General features: G+C 59.1%; 4 protein-coding genes and 1 long non-coding RNA gene across 5 annotated transcripts; 1 reads left to right on the plus strand and 4 right to left on the minus strand.

The window, feature by feature from the left end:
• Window positions 1-1,203: 1,203 nt before the first annotated feature.
• Window positions 1,204-15,356, minus strand: LOC121661159. Its single transcript, XR_006014850.1, has 3 exons — window positions 15,233-15,356; window positions 10,641-10,643; window positions 1,204-1,215 (listed from the first exon to the last, which is right to left on the minus strand). It is a non-coding gene; the product is annotated as an uncharacterized LOC121661159 (long non-coding RNA).
• Window positions 3,174-4,990, minus strand: LOC121661154 (zinc finger protein 664-like). Its single transcript, XM_042021010.1, is given in 3 exon segments — window positions 3,174-3,460; window positions 3,463-4,122; window positions 4,499-4,990. Coding segments are annotated over 3 exon segments (903 nt in total). The 5' UTR covers window positions 4,668-4,990; the 3' UTR covers window positions 3,174-3,386.
• On the plus strand, window positions 8,147-10,920 carry LOC121661155 (zinc finger protein 391-like). Its single transcript, XM_042021011.1, has 2 exons — window positions 8,147-8,232; window positions 8,919-10,920. The coding sequence occupies exon 2, from the start codon at window positions 8,951-8,953 to the stop codon at window positions 9,605-9,607; it is 657 nt and encodes a 218-aa protein (XP_041876945.1). The 5' UTR covers window positions 8,147-8,232; window positions 8,919-8,950; the 3' UTR covers window positions 9,608-10,920.
• LOC121661156 (class II histocompatibility antigen, B-L beta chain-like) lies at window positions 13,293-14,963 on the minus strand. Its single transcript, XM_042021012.1, is given in 5 exon segments — window positions 13,293-13,339; window positions 13,440-13,540; window positions 14,146-14,219; window positions 14,221-14,425; window positions 14,680-14,963. Coding segments are annotated over 5 exon segments (645 nt in total). The 5' UTR covers window positions 14,936-14,963; the 3' UTR covers window positions 13,293-13,330.
• Window positions 15,357-16,474: 1,118 nt separating the features above from the next.
• LOC121661157 (zinc finger protein 79-like) lies at window positions 16,475-18,660 on the minus strand. The gene is made up of 2 exons (XM_042021013.1): window positions 17,176-18,660; window positions 16,475-17,007 (listed from the first exon to the last, which is right to left on the minus strand). The coding sequence occupies exons 1-2, from the start codon at window positions 17,499-17,501 to the stop codon at window positions 16,761-16,763; spliced, it is 573 nt and encodes a 190-aa protein (XP_041876947.1). The 5' UTR covers window positions 17,502-18,660; the 3' UTR covers window positions 16,475-16,760.
• Window positions 18,661-18,666: the final 6 nt, after the last annotated feature.

An 18,666-nucleotide genomic window follows, 5' to 3' on the forward strand; every position in this document is an offset into this window, starting at 1 on the left:
CAATAAATCATCTCAGTGACATCTCGTGCATACTTTAATCCCAGGACAATCCTGGAAATCCTGGCAGTGGTTGATGGTGCTGTAAAGGAGCAAACTGCAGAATAAGTCACAGAGAAGTAATTTAAGCAGGGATTACCCGTGGTTAATTCCTAAAACCAAAATAAGTCAGTATTTATTTTGAGGGAAAATGATTTCTAATGGCATTTTGAGGGTCATCAGGATCAATACACAGAAATAAATACAAAGAAATACAAAGAAAATACAGAGAGGTGAGACAGGAGTGGAGCTCGCTGGACTGATCCTGGGCAGAGCCCGGGCAGACCCTGCATGAATTTGGCTGCCTGAATGCAGCTCTTGCCTGGGCCCCAGGGGTGGCCCCCTCTGGGTGTCTCTCCCAGCACCACAGGGATGCTCCTGCCCCTTCCCTGGTGCCCCAGGGTCCTGCAAGCACCTTCTGGGTCCACCCAGACACCTCCCTGGGCCTCTGGAGGCCCCATGGCATGGTGCAGACAGGGATTGAATCAAAGCTTCCTTGGAAGATGGAGGCAGGAGAATATTGCCCACGATCTTCTTTCCAGCTGCCCTCCACGCTCCTGCAAATCCTGCTGGGACACTCAGGCTCTCCATTCCGGGGCTCTGCAGCTCCCATGCAAACCCATCCATCACTGTGTCCCCTCTCACATGGATATCAAGGAAATGACACAGCAATGTCCAGAAAACCTGAACTTGATTAAGTTGACTGCTCTAAAAATCTGCAGCTGGGAGGTGACTGGAAGACTATGGGGCGAGAACCTTATGCCTCTATTTCCACAGGCCTGGTTCCTACGGTATATCACCGTGTCCCGCAGCCATAGGGAGGAGGAGGAGGAGAAGATCCAGCAGGCAGGAATTGTGCAGCAAGATTGATTTATTTAATTATTTTACAAACCTTTTATAGACTTTTTTTCTTCATAATCTAATTGGACAAAGGACCAGCCACCCCTTGGAGGTGATTGGCCAAAATCCTAAAACATCCATTATCAAAATATTTTTCTACTATACCATAAACAAGACTTTCCAAGGTTGCAGGTGGCTTGGTTGTTTACATTCCCTGCTACCTCTTCTGTGAGAGAGAAAAGTCTCTCACGGACTTAGAAAATAACAAGGAAATCCTCACTAACAGCATTTTTGTACCTACATGCCTCCAAAAAGGGTCAACAGTTTGAAACTGGAACACTCAGGGAAACTTCAGCTTCTGGGGGAAAAGGTGGCTGGGAGCTCTGTGGCTGAGGATGGGAGGCTTCACTGACCCCTAAGCTGGGGGATGTCACAGTGCCCGGGCTGAGCACTGGTCACGCATCCCCCGCGATGCCCTGCAAGCTGAGCGCCGAGCTGGAGCTGGAGAGTCAGCGCTGAGGGGAGCCTCGGGGTCTCCTCCTCCTGCAGCTGCCCCCTTTAGCTGGTGTCTTGGCTCTGGGCCTCTGCAGAGAGCGGTGGCGCCGGCACAGCCGCATCCGGGCACGGTTGTGCCTCAGCAGCCGCAGCAGCTCCTTGGGGCAGCCACGTCCCCGCGGCGCGTCCTGCACAGCCCCAGGGGCTCCGGCGCTTCTCCTGCACGGCCCGGCCCAGGGAGCCCCATGGAAGGGGCAGAGGGGCCGAGCGGGGCTGAGCCCTCTGGCGCTGCCCTTGGCCTCTCCGTGAGAGACTCGGGCCTGGCTGGGCTGCCCCGGGCAGAGGCTGCAGCAAGAAGAGCTCCGGCCGCCTCTGCCTGGTGTCCCTGGGGCTCAGGCTGGGCCCGATTCCTGCCCAGGGGCTCAGCCCCCACTGCTGAGGGGCCGTGGCCAAAGGGCTGCCCGGGAGGCCCAGCACCCTCTGATCCAACCCGGCTTTGCTCCGCCACGGGGGCTCTCAGGCCTCGCCCGACACTGGCTTGGCCCAAGGCTTTGGTGGCTGCCAGCCCTGGCACTGTCCCGCCTGCCTGACCCCCCTCCCTCACCTCTCCCCAGCGTCTCCAGAACCATCCCAGGACAAGGCCCATGATCAGCAGCTCCAGGGCTGAGCGTGTCCAAGAAACCAGCACCACATCCACCAAGGGGGTCGTCCCAGGGCCCGTGGCGTCCTGTGGCTCCAGCTCCTCGCAAAGCAGAGCCGAGGTGCCCATGTCACCCCTCAGGATGGCTGGAAGGGTCGAGAGGATGGGCCAGCATCAGCAGCACACAGAACTGCAGCAGCCAGGAGAAGCCCATGCTGGCCATGGTGCTCTGTGGGATGAGCCGCCACCTCCACGCTGGCTCTGGCCGTGGCTCCGCGCCGAGTGCTGCCTGGGCTCTGGGCACGGCCACGGGCTGGGGACAGCTGACAGCCACCACGCTGTCCCCAGAGCCTGTGATGTCACAGAATCACCGAATGCATTGGCTTGGAAGAGCTCTGGGAGATCATCGGAGTCCAACCTGTGCCCCATCCCCACCAGGGCAACCAGGGCAGAGCTCTGAGTGCCACACCCAGGCTTTCCTTGAGCACCTCCCCAATGGTGGCTCCACCCCCACCTGGCCAGCCCATTCCAATATCTAATGCCCCTTTCTGGGAAAAAGTTCTTCCTAATGCCCAACCCAAACGTCCCTTGGTGCAGCTCAAAGCCCCTGTTGGCATCTGCTCTCTCCTGTCCTTGCCCAGCTCTGACAAGGCTGGTGCTGCCTTGTCGGTCCCTTGCCTGAGGGCAGGAGAAGAGGCTGTGCCAGTGAGTGATGCTCCACTTTGAGGCCATTCCAAGGGGCTGCTTTCCTTCTGCTTTGCAGATTTGCATTGAAGAAGAAATCATCAGTTCAGCAAAGAAGGACTTACTGGGACAGACAATTTGTACAATAAAGGTCAGTAAATAGGCCAGGAAAAAGACAAAGAATGGAAAAGAGAATGTGGATACAAAAATGCTGCTAGCAAGAATTTTCTTGCTATTTTCTAAGTCCGTGAGAGACTTTTCTCTCGCACAGAAGATAGCAGCAGAGTTCTATAAACAATGAAACACAGGCAACCTTGAGAAGCCTTGTTTATAGTACAGTAGAAAAATATTTTGACAATGGATGTTCTAGGATTTTAGCCAATCACACCAAGGGGTGGCTGATCCTTTATTCAATTAGACTATGAAGAAAAAAGGCTATAAAAGAGTTTGTAAAATAATTCAATCAATCAATCTTGCTGCATATTTATGCCTGCTGGCTCTTCTCTCCTCCTCCCTACGGCTGCAGGACACGGTAATATTTTACAGCATTTAATAAGAGAAGAGGATTCATAAGTGTCTGAAGTACAGGGTTCTGGAAGAGCTTTTCAGTCAGCAGCACCTCGAGTTTTAAGATGGAGTTGGAGCAGTGCCCGAAGCTCTTCCCACACTTGGGGCACTCGCAGGGATTCCCTTACTGGTGCCTCTGCTGGTGTTTCCTCAAGGACGAGCTCCAGGAGAAGCTCTTCCCACACTCGGGACACTCTAAGGCCTCTCCCTGGTGTGGATGCGCTGGTGGCTGGTGAGTTGGGAGCTCCACTTGAAGCTCTTCCCGCAGTCTGTGCAGCGGAAGGGCCTCTCCCCTGTGTGTGTTTGCTGATGTACAATGAGATAGGAGATCCACTGAAACATCTTCCCACACTCAGGACACTCGAAGGGCCCTCCCCTGGCGTGCATCTCCTGGTGGCAGATCAGGCTGGAGCTGTGGCTGAAGCTCTTCCCACATTCCAAGCACTTGTAGGGCCGTTCCCCAGTGTGGATCCTATAGTGGCAGATCAGGCTGGAGCTGTGGCTGAAGCTCTTCCCACATTCCAAGCACTTGTAGGGCCATCCCCCTGTGTTTATCTGGTGGTGGATGAAGAGGTGGGAAGTGTGGCTGAAGCTCTTCCCACATTCCAAGCACTTGTAGGGCTTCTCCCCAGTGTGCAGCTGCTCATGGACCACCAGGTTGGGCCTCTGGATGAAGCAGAGGGGGGGCCTTTTCTCCTCAGAGCACCCTGGGCTGGCTTTGGAGCCCCTCCTTGTGGGGGATCCCTTTGGCTTTTCCTCCCCGTGTGATTCCTGTGCCATTGAGCCACTCAAAGCAGCCTCTTCCACGAGGTTCTGCCACGGGGATTTGTTCTCCCTGGTCTCCATCTGTAGCTCAGTGCCTGAGGGAGCAAGGACAAGGAGAGGAAGGGACAGGGAGAGGAAAGAAGGAGGAAGGAAAGAACAAGGAGAGGAAGAAGGGTAGAGAAGGAAGAAGGAGAGGAAGGAACAAGAAGAAAAAGAAACAAGAAGTGGAAGGAACAAATATAGAGAGGGGAAGGAAGGAAGGAAGGAAGCAAGGAAGGAAAAGGAACAAGGAGAAGAAAGACAAGGAGAGGATGGGATTTGCCTCCGTGCCACAGGGAAGGGGAAGGAGATCCCCCCAGTCCGTCCCCGGCAGGACGGCGTCGGCAGCGGGGTTGTCCTGCAGCCGGGGGTGATGCTGGGCTGGGAGATGGAGCAGGAGAGAAGGGAAAGGGGCACTGACTTCCTCCTCACCTGCCTGGGGCTCCCGGGGCATCTTCCTCGCTGCCTCCTCCTCCATTTGGCCAAGGCTTGGGAATGAGAAGTCCTGTTTTGAGGGGAAAACCAAGGGGTGAGTGCATTGGCTTGGGGGTTTCTCCTGCCCAAGTCCATCTCTAGGAGTCACCACATATCTTGTGTCCATGAAAACCTCCAAAACATCAAGACTCAGAGGAAAATATCCCTCACTGATGTTCCCCCTCTCTGGTCTCTCCACTGTGGGGTTCTGGGGGTCCCCCTTGTCCTGGATGCTGCGGGCCCTGCATATATTGAAGGTCCCTCCTCTGCAGGGTCTCTGCCCGCTCCAGACTTCCAGGGAATCCCAGGGGTGCCCCCTCTTTGGTCTCCCCACTCTGGGGTTCAGGGAGTCCCCCTTCTCTGGGGCTGCACTAAGGGATGCCGAGGGTTTTGGGGTCCCAGGGGTCCCTCCTCCCCTGGCTCTCTGCTCTGGGGTGCCGGGGGTCCCCCGTCTCTGGGGTTCCCTCTTGGTGTCCCAGGGCTTCCCCCTCTCCAGGCTCATCCCTTCTCGGGGCTGCCCCTTCTCCAAGCTCACCCCACTCCCGGCTGCCGGGGTCCCCCCTCTCCAGGCCCCCATTTCAGGGTCCGGGAATCCCGGGGCTCCCCGCTTTTCTCTCTCCCCCCTCTCAAGGCTCCTCCCCTCCTCCCCCGCCGGTACCGGGCGATCGCCACGTGGCTCCCGGGACCCCGCACCCGCCACCCACCGCCGGGGCTCTGCCGGCAGCCGCCACCGCGACATCCCCAAAAAACACCTCCCGGGGACCCCGCAGTATCCACCCAAAGGGCATTTCGGGTCAGCTTTGGAGTCCTGCAAGATCCAAACCTCGCTCCACCCTCCCCGTCCCGAAGAAAAGAATCAGGGAGCCCCAAAGTACTTCGGCTGAACTCCAAATATCCCTCCCCCCTTCAAAAGAAACCCTCCCAGGACCGCCCACGATACCCGGAGCGAGGTCCCCCTTCCCGGTCACCTGCGGGATGCGGCGGGGGCATCGATGCTCCCGTATTGGGGTCTCCCCCCCCCGCCATGTAGCCCTGGGAGAGGGGCCCTGAGGGGACAGAGATGGAGTCTCCTGGCCCCTGGTCAGCCTCGTTTGCGATTGGTTGTTTTGTGTTTCCCTGCTCGGGCAAGGACCCTCGGTCCCAGACTGTAGGAGCTCCTCGGCAGAGCCCGGCCATGTGGCTGGAGAAATGAATATCTCTGAAACATCTACCAAGAATCTGTCCATATATATTTCTTTTCCATGGCCTCCTTGTTTGATACATCATGTTACAGAATCCCCACTGTAACCCTCCTGGCTCGAAGGGGCTGCAGATCCAGAGAGCTGTACAGTCCTGTGTCTTTAGTTACAAGGGTGTGGAAGTGTCAATGGGTCCTTTGGTAATCGCACAGTTCTGTATCGGTTCCCGCCGTGTGGAGCCATTTTCATACAGAAGTCAGTGTATTCACACAGCACAGATTGTTGTGTTTTCCTGTGTATCAATTTCTGTGTAAACCTGCATCCCGTTGTACAGTTTTATCGATGTATGAATTTCTGTGTAAAGCTGCGTGGCCTTGTAGAGTTTGGTTCAGGCTCTGTGGGTGTTGAGAGAGTGCGATGGATGTTTGGCTTTCTCTCCAGACGTGTATCTGTACAGGCACCACCGTGTGACCCGTCAGACATTTAACTGTGTGAAGCAAAAGGGATCTTTGTATCTTTCCATATGGTCAGCAGAGATGGAACAATCTGCAGGAAGCTCGTAACAGAACTTGTTAATTGTATATAAGCAGTGTGGGTAGAGTGAGCTGTAATAAATGTCCTTTTCCAACTCCCGCTGGCTCGGGTGCGCTTCTCTCTAAGCAGCGCCGCCGCAGCAATGTGCAATCAGTGACAGTCTGCAGCTGGAATGGGCCTTGATTTGTGTCATTCGGAGCAATGAGCAGATGTGCGCCTTCAGACCCTGCAGGATTTTGGCAAGGAGAGGTGACGGGGGCTGGGGGGGAACAGGCAGGTGTGCCCCGCTGATCCCCCAGGTGCGTAAAGGCGGGGCAAGGGACCATAAAAGTGTCTGGGGAGGCAGCGGAGCCACACGTTCAGGGAGAGCGGCTGCAAGGGCCTGCTGAGGAAAGCTGCAATTGCCACCGGGAAAGTGGGCAAAGGAAAGAAAGCCTCAGTCAGAGAGGGCACCTCACCTCCTTCGGAACACACCAGCCCAAAGCGGTCTATGCTTCCAGGCCTCTCTCATGTCCCGTTTTTCGGTGTTGAGCATGGGGAAATCACCTGCCCAACAACAGCCACCCTTGACTTTTAGCCTTGGCAAAGGCACTGGGAGAGGGTTTGGGGGATCATTGGGGGTCAGGGCGCAACTGGGATGGGGTTTGTGGAGTCCTGGAGGGGATGAGAGTGGGTTTGGCATGTGCTAAAAGGAGGTTTTAACAGGATTTAGGACAGACCCTGGGGATTTCCCCTGGGGGAAAACAAAAGAGGGGCTTGGGGGGTCATGATGGCTCTCTGGGAGGTTTTTGAGAGGTCCTGACCCCTGCGGAACCCCCAGAGATGCCACCAGGCACTGCCCACAGAAATATGCTGATGGGGATCAGGGGCTTCGTCCTCCTGGCGCTGGGGCTCGGCTTCTACCTGCGCAAGAAAGTGAGGAGGTGTCCCCGGGGGTCGTGTCCCTGCTCACCCAGAGAGTGTGTGCTCTGCCTGGGGACAGCCAGCCCGGTGTCACCCCCTTTGCTCTGCCCACAGAGCTCCTGAGCCGCCGGCAGCCACAGCCCCTCTCCGTGGTTCCCACCCGGCCGGGACCCCCCGCTCCGTCCCCGTGCTGATTTTGGGGGGGTAGCATGTTCCACCCACCATCGCTATCATTCTGCCCCCACACAGCTTCTCCTAGTAAGGCTTCCCAGTTCGCCCCGGTCCCGTCTATTTGAGACAGTGGGAAGGGACCTGGGGGGACCCCGCTGGGGGGCCGAGAGTGGAGGGGGCAGAACCGGCCCCAGGATGGATCGGGAAGGGGGGCCCCCCGTGTGTACCCCCCGTGTCACCCCGCTCTGGGGACTCCTCGGGAGCCACCTTCACCCCAAAACGGTACCCAGAGAATCCCAGAACGCGCCGGGACCCCCTAAGCCGCCCCACAGCTCCCAAGGACCCCAAACCCCACAGAAAAATTACCGCCAAAAAGCCGCGCAAAAAGGAGCCAATCAGAGAAGGCGATAAGTAGGATTCAGCCAATCAGAGTGCGCGGCGCTGGTGACTCACCAGTTGCCAGGCAGACCCGCAGCGCCCAGCGCTCCCCACCCGGACCCCACCTGCGCCCCCCCTCGCCCCCAGCGCCCCCCGCCAGGGGAATTTGGGGAGGGGGCGCGTGGGGGGCTCCCAGGCCGGGCCCACAGCCCAGCCCTGCCCCAGCCCGACCTGTCCCGGCTCCATTCCGGCTCCTCCCGCGGGATGCGACCGCGTCCGGAAAAGGGGGGCCAAGGGTGGGCGCTGGGCCCGGGGGGAGCAGGAGAAGGGATGTGGGAGGAGGAGGAGGGGTGAGGAAGGAGCGGGAGAAGGGCCGGAGAGAGGAGCAGAAGGAGGCGGGATTAGGAAGGAGGAGGAGCGGGAGGAAGAGGAGCGAGAGAGGACGAGGAGCAGGAAGAGGAAAAGCAGCAGGGGAAGCGCGGGGTCGGTGCCCGCTGTGTCCGCCGCGGCCCCGGGAGCATCCCGCAGGTGAGCGGGGAGGGGGAGCTCGCCCCAAATCTCTCGGGGGTCCCCGAGCGGCGTTTTCTTTGGGGGGTGTTTGGAGCTCGCAGCTTCAGGAATGGAGCGCCAAATCTCCTTGTGGGTCCCTGGGAGGGTTTCATTCTGGGGGTGGGCAATGTTTGGATCTTGCGGGCACCCAAAGCTGAGCCGCAAATGGCCCTTGGGGGACTTTTTTGAGCACTCTGCGCTGGTGCCGGGGTGGGAGGGGGACATCGTTCTTGGGGCCCCCCTGGGAGAGCGGTGGAGGGGAACGCCGGGAGCCCCAGGGTGGGGTGAGGGGAGAGGGGCGATCCCGGAGCTGGGGGACCCCGGCAGCCTGGAGAAGGGGGTGAGCCTGGAAAAGGGTGAACCCCTGGGATCGCTGTAAGCCTGGAGCAGAGAATCAGGGGAGAAGGGACCCCTGGGACCCCAAAACCCCCCGGATCATCCCTGAGCAGGATTTTGGATTGGGGGATCCCCATCAGTCCAGGGAAGGAAGGCCCTCAGAACCCCAAAGTGGACAGATGAGAGAGGGAAAAGTGCTGGGAGGGTTTTTTGGGCTGAATCATTCTGCTTTGGGGTTCTTACGGACACAAAATCCTCGGGGAGTTCCAGAGATGGACCTGGGCAGGAGAAACCCCCCGCCCAAGGTGCTCATCCCTTTTTTTCCCCAATCCAGGATTTGTCATTCCCAAGGCGTGGCCGGATGGAGGAGGAGGAAAAGCCCCGGAGATGCTGCACGAGGAGGGGCTGCAAACGCAGCCCAGAGAGATCCAAGGAGGAAAGAGCCCCCCTGTGCCGGGAAGGCGGCCGGAGATCCAGGGGGAGCTCGGAGCTGGGGGAAAAGCCTCAGGGTGGGGAGAAGCCTCACAAGTGCTTGGAATGTGGGAAGGGCTTCAGGTGGAGCTCCAGCCTGATCCGGCACCAGAGGATCCACAGTGGGGAGAGGCCCTACGAGTGTGGGGAATGTGGGAAGGGCTTCTCCAGCATCTCCCAGCTGATCCAGCACCAGGTGGTCCACACCGGGGAAAGGCCCTATGGGTGTAGGGAATGTGGGAAGAGCTTCTGGCAGAGCTCCAGCCTGTGGGGACACCAGCGCACCCACACTGGGGAGAGGCCCTACGAGTGTTCTGAGTGTGGGAAGAGGTTTCGGACAAGCTCCCATCTCCTCGAACATCAGCGGATTCACACGGATGAGAGGCCCTTCCGCTGCCCCAACTGTGGGAAGGGCTTCAAACGCTATGCTCACCTCACCCTCCACCGGCGCATCCACACCGGGGAGAGGCCCTACGAGTGTCCCCAGTGTGGGAAGAGCTTCTCACAGAGCTCTACCTCGACCCAACACCAACGGAGGCACCGCTAAGGGAAGCCCTGCGAGTGTCGCGAGTGTGGGAAGAGCTTCGTGCGCTGCTCCAGCTCCATCCCCCGTGGGAGGATCGGCGTTGGATGATCCCCAGTGACCCCCGTTGGGCAGAGCCCTGGTGACCCCCGTTCCGGGTGATCCCCACTGGGTGGGGGGAAGGTGTTGGAGAGATTTCTTTGCCTTCTCCTTGTGCTGCTGGGATTTGGTTGGGAATAAATTCCCTCCCTGTGCCCAGGCTGGCTCTGTTGTGCCCGTGCCAGTTGAAAGGGTTCAAATCATTGTACCTGTGCAAGTATAAGGTACAGGGTAAAAGTTAGCAAATATTGGCCACAAGCTTAAGGCACAGAATGTAAGTTGGCAAGAAATAGGGAACAAAACTCCCAAAAAATGAGGAATAAAGCTTGCTGAGACCAGTAGAGAAACTGCAGAAGCAGCCAACGAGAGACTGCGCCTGCCTAGGAAAGGTGAAAAGTGCAAAGCAGGAAGACTGTGGCACCTGGGGAGGTGATGGGGGTTGGGAGGAATTTTTTTTACCTCCCCGAGTAGGAACCCATTTCCACTCCCCTTCATCCCCCAGGTCTCCTCCCTCAGCCTGATGGTGAGAGGCATGGGAGTGCTCTGACTGCTGGGGGGGGGGGCTGCTGTCAGGGATGGAAGGGTGAAACTCCACCAGTCTATTTCCCTTTCCCTTTCTCTAATGCTCCTTAGTCTTTGCACTTCCTCCTTAAGCTCGGCCACCAGGGAAAGGAGATCGTTCACCTGTTCGCACCTCAGGCAGGTGTCTTTGACAGCGTCCCCTGGTGCTACTGCCAGGCTCAAACACTCCTCACAGGAAGGGGGCTGGACAGACGCGTCCTTCTGGGAGGGTTCTGCTTGGCTGGGTACTCTTTTAGTGGCTGGAGCTTTTGATCGTGTGAGGACCATTGCTGAAAAACCCAACCAACCAAATCTCAACACAAAAACAAACTCAAACCCCCACGGGCAGGAGAACACCCGCAGCCCTGCCCTCGGAGACTGCCACAGCTCCATTTACCCGCTCCTGTTCCCCGTGCTCCCCAGAGCCCTTTTTGAATCCGACCGCCGCTGGCCGGAGGAAACCTCACCCTATGTGGGGGTGTCACCCCCTTTGCTCTGCCCACAGAGCTCCTGAGCCGCCGGCGGCCGCAGCCCCTCCCCGTGGCCTCAGGTCCGGCCGGGACCCCAAGCTCTGTCCCCGCGCTGATTTTGGGGGGGTTGTGTGTCCCCCCCAGCCCCGCTGTCACTCTGCCCCTGCCCGGCTGCTCCCAGTGTTCCCAGTAAAGCTTCCCAGGTCGCCCTGGTCCCGTTTATTGTGGAGCGGTGGGGAGGGACTTGGGGGGCTGAGAATGTGGGGGGTAGAACCTGGGGATGGATTGGGAATGGGGACCCCCGTGTGTTCCCCTGTGTCATGCTGCCCTGGGGGGTTTTGGGAAGCACCTGAACCCCAAGACGGCACCCAGAGAACCCCAAAAGGTGCAGGGACCCCTCTAAGAGGAAGGAGCAGGAGAAGGAACAGAGAGAAGAGGAGAAGCAGGTGGGATGAGGAAGGAGGAGGAGCAGGACCCCTCCCAACTCAATTTGAGGGTCCCATCCCTCCTTTCCCTCAATTCAGGCATCTCCTGGCAGCTTTTTTTTGGGAGGAATCCCTGCGTTTTGGTGGGTTTGGGGTGTAGTTTTGGAGGTGGACAGCTCTGTCTGGCTCTCCCCTCCCTGTTGTGGCCTCTCAGCTGCCCCTGACACCCTGGGGGTGCTGAGATTTCCTTCCTGGGGACAAGGATGTTCATTCCCTTCTGGGAGCCCAATGCTGGCTGGGGGTCCAGCTCAGGGGGTCCTTGAGCAGCTGCCCCAGAACCTCTGCCAGGGTCTCCCAGCGCAGCCGGAGCCGCTCGGCCTGGGGGCCCCAAAGCCCTCAGCAAGCCCCAAATCCCTCCCAGGAACCCTCAACTCCCTCAAACCCAGCATCCCCCCACATCCCCTGCAAGTTCCCCCCATGGCACCGCCCATGGCCATGTCCCCACATGTCCCTGGCCCTGTCCCACCGTCTCCTCACCCATGGCTGTGTCCCCACCACACTTCCATCCATCTCTTAGTTCAATGTCTTCATTTTTACCCCAGTTTCAGGTGGTTTTAGAAGATGAAAAGAAATGAAAAGAAAACCAAGGCCAAAAGTAAAGGATTTCTGTGTCCGTTCCGGCTGAGGATCCATGTGCTTGGGTTGGAGTGAAGAACCTTTTTTGGGGCAGTTTCCACCTCACTGTCTCCAGAATCTTGGTTTTTGCCCCAGCCCATCACCTTTTGGCTGCAGAAGATGCCCTTGGGCCAGAGAAAATCAGAATCATGGAATCAGTGAGTGTCACAGTGACTGCTTTCTTCAGGCCGGCCAGCACTCTGCAGTGTGCAGCAGGAGTGGGGAGCAGCCGAAGGCTCGAGGCTTTAAAGCTGCTCCTCTGGAGTTTAGCTCTGCCCAGGGGAGCCGAAGCTCCAGATGCTGTGGCTGTCAGCAGCCCCAACAAGGGACAGGATAGAAAGTTTCGGGGAGGCTTGCCTTTGGATACAGTTTCAGGTTTATTGCCCCAAGGGAGTCCAAGGAGCACCAGCACAGATCAGATCTGTGCAGCAACTTATAAAGGGAGGTGTTATAATGGGGATGGCCTGACCATGGGCCAATATGGATTTCTGGGGGAAGGATATGGATAGGGATGGACATTCACATGGATCAATAGTCTTAAGGGGTGGAGGGACAGGGATCACATGCCCCAATGGGGCATTGAGGTATCAGGGGAAGTATCAGCAAGGGGCAGGATCTCAGGGGACTGACAAGGGCCATATAAACAGGGAGTGCTTAGGTGATGGACACCGAACTTTTGGGAATAACAGGAGGGGTTTGGGTGATTGATGGAGAACCAACTGGAACAAGGGGAGGAGAACAACCATATGGGGAGCACTGTGGAAGCAGCTAGAGTTTGGGGTGTACCAACTGGGAATGGGGGCAAGGGAGTAACCGGGTTAAACCACTAAAACATATAACCACATTACCACAGGCTCCTGGAAGGGAATGAACGTCCTTGTCCCCAGGAAGGAAATCCCAGCACCCCCAGGGTGTTGGGGGCAGCTGAGAGGCCACAAGAGGAAGGGGATGGCCAGACAGAGCTGTCCCCCTCCAAAACTGCACCCCAAAAATTGGGGATTCCTCCCAGGAAAAAGCTGCCAGGAGCTGCCTGAAATGAAGGAAAGGAGGGATGGGATCCTCAAATTGAGTTGGGAGGGGTCCCGCTCATCCTCCTTTCTCATCCTGCCTGCTCTTCCTCTTCTCTCTGTCCCTTCTCCTGCTCCTTCCTCTTAGGGGGGTCCCTGCGCCTTCTCCTGCTCACTGGGTGCCGTCTTGGGGTTCAGGTGCCTCCCAAAGCACCTCCAGAGCAGGGTGACACAGGGATGACACACGGGGGTCCCCATTCCCGATCCATCCTGCGGCTGGTTCTGCCTCTACCAATCATGGCACCCCCAAATCCCTCCCCAGTGTCCCCCAATAAACGGGACCGGCCCGAACTGGGAAGCTTTATTGGGAATACTTGGAGCAGCCGAGCAGGGGCAGAGTGACAGCGGGGCTGGGGGGGACACACGACCCCCCCAAAATCAGTGTGGGGACAGAGCGGGTGGTCCCAGCCAAGCCTGAGGCCACGGGGAGGGGCTGCAGCCGCCGGCGGCTCAGGAGCTCTGTGGGCAGAGCAAAGGGGGTGACACCGGGCTGGGGGGCCCCGGGGAAGCACACACTCCCTGGGGAAGGGGGAATACACCCCCCGGGACCTCCCGTCACCTGCTTGCTCAGGTAGAAGCCGAGCACCAGGAAGACAAAGCCCAACACAAAGCCCCCAGTCCCCGTCAGCATCTTGCTGCAGGAAGCATCCAGTGGCATCTCTGGGGGGTTCTGAAGTGGTCAGGACCCCCAAAATCCTCTCACAGACACCCCAAGACCCTCCAAGCACCCTCCCAGTCACCTCCAACCCAGCCAGGACCCCCTGAAACCTCCTCCCAGTCCCTTCCTGGTCTCCCCAGCACCCACCAAAGCCCCTCCTGTCCCTCTCAGCATCCCACAGTCCCCTCCCAGTTGGTCTTCACCACCCCAGGACCCCCAGACCCTCTCCCAGTCCCTTCCCAGCCCCACCAGGACTCACCAAGACCCCTCCCAGTCTCTTCCCAGCACAACCAACCTCATTCCAACCCCCCCTTTCCCAGCCCTGATCTCCTTCCAGCCCCTCCAGGCTCACTCAAATCCCTCCCAGTTACACCCAGAATCCCAAGACTCCCTCCCAGTTTCCACCAGCACCCCTGGAACCCCATCCCACCCTCCCCAACATCCTTCAAATCCCTTCTCAGACCTTCCAGATCCCTGACCCCCTCTCCCAGTTTAAACCAGGCTCTCTCACACTCCCTCCCAGTTACTCCCAGCACAACCCAATCCCCCTCCCAGTCCGCCCAGTAACTCCTCCTCTCCCCTCGGTTCTGTGAGGGCCAGGCCATACCCCAGTGCCGGTTCAGGGGCTGCTCCAGGCTGACGTGCTTCACCTGGCAGCTGGAGCTGACCCCGCGCTGGGGCCGTTTCCAGCAGCACCAGGAGCTGGTGGGTCCAGACCCCGTTGGGGACAATGTCGGTGGCCACCACGTGCCCTGAGAGCTCCTGCTGGCCCTGGAACCACCTAAGCTGCGCCTGCGCAGGGTAGAAATCCATCCCGGAGCACAGCAGGCAGCCGGGGCCGGGCTGGGAGCTCGAGGGCACCAGCGAGATGGACACGCTGGGAGGCACTGGGAGAGAGCGGTGAGGTTTCGTGTGGCATTGAGAGGGACTGGGAATGGAGTGGAAGTGACTGGGAGAGACTGGGATGGACTGGAATGGACAAAGAGAGGGATGGGGGTCACTGGGGGGGGGGGGCAAGAGACCCCGGGAATGGGCACAAGGAAACCTGAGGGCTCTGGGGTGATTCCCAGGGAGGTTTTGAGGGGCTCCAGGGTCATTCCCGGGGGAGGGCCCGAGGGGACACGCTCTGCCCCACGCTCACCTCTGCGGCCCATGAGGAACGGGGTGAAAACCTCATAGTTGTGCCGGCAGCAGGTGTGCACTGCAGCCTGCATGTACTCCATCCATTCCGGGTCGCCGTTCCAGTACCTGGCAACCTTCTCCCCATCCGGGGTGTCCCCCACAAACACCCCCACATCGCTGTCCAAGTGCACGTACTGCTGCCGGTTGTAAATGTGCCTCTCCACAAAGCTCACCCGGGCGGTGCCGTTAATGAAGTGACACTCAGACTTAACCATCTCCTGCAACACCCCTGTGTCTGCGGGACACCCCTTCCAAATCCCCCCTTCTCCCCTCCACCCGCCACAATCGCCAGCTGCTCCCCAGATCAGTTTTGGGCTCCCAGCCTCCCCTTTCCCCACTTTCCACCCCCTCCCACCCCTTCCCCATCTTCCCCCAATCCTCAGCCCCCTCCCGCTCTTCCTTTGCGGGGTCTCCTCCTCCTCCTCCCACTCACTTTGGGGATCTCACACGCCCTTTTCCCCCTTCTCCCCCCCTTTCCCATGGCGCCCCGCCCCCCCCCCCCCCCCGCTCACCCGAGAGCTCCGTGCCCGCAGCCGGGGGGGGCTCCCAGCACCACCAGTGCCACCAGCACGGCCCCAGCTGCCGCCACTCGCCCCATGGCCAGCGCTGGGCAGGTGCCGCCAGCCCCAAAGCAGCCGCGCTGCACTGGGAGCTCCAGTCTGGACCAGTGCGGGGTCAGCAGCGCTGCCCGCTCTGATTGGCTGGAATTTTCAGGGAGCTCTTTATCCCAAGGGTCTACCCGGCAACCGATGACGACACAACAATGCCGTGCTCCCATTGGCTGAGCGATTTTTGGGTGCTGTGCCCCCACTCCCAGTCCCCCCCCAGTTCGCCACCGCTTTACTGGGAGGAGCACCGACCCTTCCCGGGCTCCCGGCATCCCGAGGCACCATGGACGGAGCACAGAGCATCCCCTGGGCGCTGCTGCTGGCCCTGAGCCTGCCCACCCTTTGGAGGGTCCAAGGTGGGGTTGGGGGGATCCTGGAGCCACGGGGTTGGGAATTGGAGTGCCCTGGATCCTTGGGATTGTAGGAACCGGGAGGGTTAAGACCGTCCAACCCTCTTCTTTGGGGAATTTTGGGGAGAGGCGTAAAAAGGTTTTTTTCCCTATTCTGTGATTTTTGGGGTTGGCAGTGGCCAAACTCCTCTTTTTCCATGATTTAGGGGTCTGGTTTTTCCTCAACTCCCCTGCTCCCAGGATTTTTAGGGGCTGGAAATGGCCAAACCTGCGTAAACACACGATTATGGAGGAGCTGGGTGTGGCCAGACCCCGCTGTTCCCACGGCTTTGGGGGCCTGAGGGTGCCCAAACTCTCCTGTTCCAAGGATTTTTGGGGCCTGTCTGTTCCACAAACCCCCATTACTGCGATTTTCAGTACTTGGAGTCCCCAAAATCCCATTTCCCAGAATTTTTGGCTCCTGGAGCTGCCATGTCCCAGGTGTCCAGAAGCTCAGGTGTACCCAAAATGGGGGTGGAGATGTCCAGGGGCTCAGGTGTGCTCAAAAATGAGGCCCCAGCTGAGGGCATTCTCTGCTTGGCTGAGCACTGCCTGAGGGCTGGAGATGCAGCAAGGGGGGACACCCTCCTCCAGCGAGGATGTCCCGAAAACGGGGGACCCCCACAAGCCCCTCACAACCCCTGGGGCTGGGCTGGCCCTGCCTGGATGCCGGGAGACACCAAAACCGCTCTGTCCCTGCCCTCTGCTGCTGCACAGGGACAGGAAATACAAGGAAAGGCCCAGGAGCTGAGAGAAGGACCGGGAGAGATCCCGCCCCGAGCACCGGCACGGGCACAACAGAGCCAGCCTGGGCACAGGGAGGGAATTTATTCCCAACCAAATCCCAGCAGCACAAGGAGAAGGCAAAGAAATCTCTCCAACACCTTCCCCCCACCCAGCGGGGATCACCCGGAACGGGGGTCACCAGGGCTCTGCCCAACGGGGGTCACTGGGGATCATCCAACGCCGATCCTCCCACGGGGGATGGAGCTGGAGCAGCGCACGAAGCTCTTCCTGCACTCGGGGCACTCACAGGGCTTCCCTTAGCGGTGCCTCTGTTGGTGTCGGGTCAAGTGAGAACTCCTGGAGAAGCTCTTCCCACACTGGGGACACTCGTAGGGCCTCTCCCCAGTGTGGATGCGCCGGTGCCTGTTGAGGTGGGCGTTGCGTTTGAAGCCCATCCCGCAGTTGGGGCAGTGGAAGGGCCTCTCATCCGTGTGAATGCGTTGATGTACGAGGAGGTTGGAGCTGCTGGGAAACCTCTTCCCACACTCAGAACACTCATAGGGCCTCTTCCCAGTGTGGGCACGTTGGTGTGCCCTCAGGGTGGAGCACTGGCTAAAGCTCCTCCCACATTCCCTACACCAATAGGGCCGTTCCCCGGTGTGGATCATCTGGTGCTGGATCAGGTTGGAGCTGCTGGTGAAGCCCTTCCCACATTTCCCACACTCGTAGGGCCTCTCCCCACTGTGGACCCTCTGGTGCCGGATCAGGCTGGAGCTCTGGCTGAAGCGCTTCTCACACTCCCCACACTTGTAGGGCTTTTCCCCAGTGTGGATCCTCTGGTGTACCCTCAGGCTGAAGCTCCACCTGAAGCTCTTCCCACATTCCAAGCACTTGTGGGGCTTCTCCCCACCCTGAGGCTTCTCCCCCACCTCCAAGCTCCCCCTGGATCTCCGACCGCCTTCCCGGCACAGGGGGGCTCTTTCCTCCTTGGATCTCTCTGGGCTGCGTTTGCAGCCCCTCCTCGTGCGGCATCTCCGGGGCTTTTCCTCCTCCTCCATCCAGCCACACCTTGGGAATGACAAATCCTGGTTTGGGGGAGAAACAAGGGGTGAGTGCCTTGGGCTGGGGGTTCCTCCTCCCCAAGTCCATCACCAACCATTTTGTGTCTGTAAAAACCTCCAAAACACCAAGATTCACTCCAGAAGTCCCCCAAACATCAAGACACAGACCCAAAACTCCCAAAACATCAAGATTCAGAAAAAAACCCCTCCTGAATATAAACATTCAGCCCCCACAAAAAAAAAAAGCACCAACATGGAGCCCAAGAAACCTCAGAAACACCAAGATTCACCCCCGGGAAAATCATGGATCCCCCTCCCTGATCACCTGCTGGATTGGGGGGGGCAACGCTCCTGGGGCTGGGGGGAGGCTGCAGATAAAGCGAGTGCTGGAACCTTGCGGTGCCTCCTCTTCCTGCTCCTTCTCCTCCTCCTGTGTCCCTACTCTTCCTCACACGCCTCTTCCTCACACTACTCCTTCTCCTGCAGAATCCCACCTGCTGCTCCCACGTCCATCCTTTCACCATTCTGGTCTCCAGCCCTGCTCCTCCAGCCTTTCTCCTCCTCCCCCCAGGCCCAGCACCCACCCCTGGCTCGCTCTGCCCCCCAGAGCTCTCGGATCCCACAGCACCAGCAGGGATGCAGCTGCGGCAGCTCGGGCTGCGGCAGCGCTGGGCTCTCGGCCGCTCCTGCCCGCACTCGGCCCCCGCCGCAGCCACTTCTGCCAGCACAGCACGGGCCGGCCCGGCCTTGGCGCTCCCCCCCCTCCCACCTCCCCAAATTCCCCTCGCGGGGGGCGCCAAGGCCGGGCCACACGGGGGCTCCAGCTGGGGAGCGCCGGGCGCTGCGGCTCTGCCTGGCAACTGCTGACTCACCAGCGCCGCGCCTTCTGATTGGCTCAGCGCTGCCTGAGGGCCGCGCCTGCACCAAGGGGGGACACCCTGCTCCAGGGGGGATGGCCCGAAAACCGGGCACCCCCAGCCAAGGAACAACAGCAACGCCTCCCTACAAACACATGCTCTCAATCTGCTCGGACACAGCCACACCGACTTGGACACAAGCAAGTGACACCACAAACCATCAGCTCCACAAAATGGTACTGATTGACACACACTGCTGCTCAGCCAAGCTCCTGCTCAATTCCTCAACTTCCAGAACAACAACA

The sequence above is a fragment of the Corvus kubaryi genome, unplaced genomic scaffold, assembly GCF_017639235.1.
Source record: "Corvus kubaryi isolate FWS band 111438036 unplaced genomic scaffold, C.kubaryi_AGA036_p1.0 37076, whole genome shotgun sequence".
Lineage (NCBI taxonomy): Eukaryota > Metazoa > Chordata > Aves > Passeriformes > Corvidae > Corvus > Corvus kubaryi.

What these genes read in the sequence shown, in the direction of transcription:
- LOC121661155 (XM_042021011.1), top strand. Translation starts at nt 8,951, where the DNA reads ATGGAGGAGGAGGAAAAGCCCCGGAGATGCTGCACGAGGAGGGGCTGC.
- LOC121661157 (XM_042021013.1), bottom strand. Translation starts at nt 17,501, where the DNA reads ATGGAGGAGGAGGAAAAGCCCCGGAGATGCCGCACGAGGAGGGGCTGC. An exon ending in AGGGTCCACAGTGGGGAGAG is followed by an intron (nt 17,008 to 17,175) that starts GCCCTACGAGTG and finishes CACTGGGAAGAG; the next exon opens with GCCCTATGAGTGTTCTGAGT.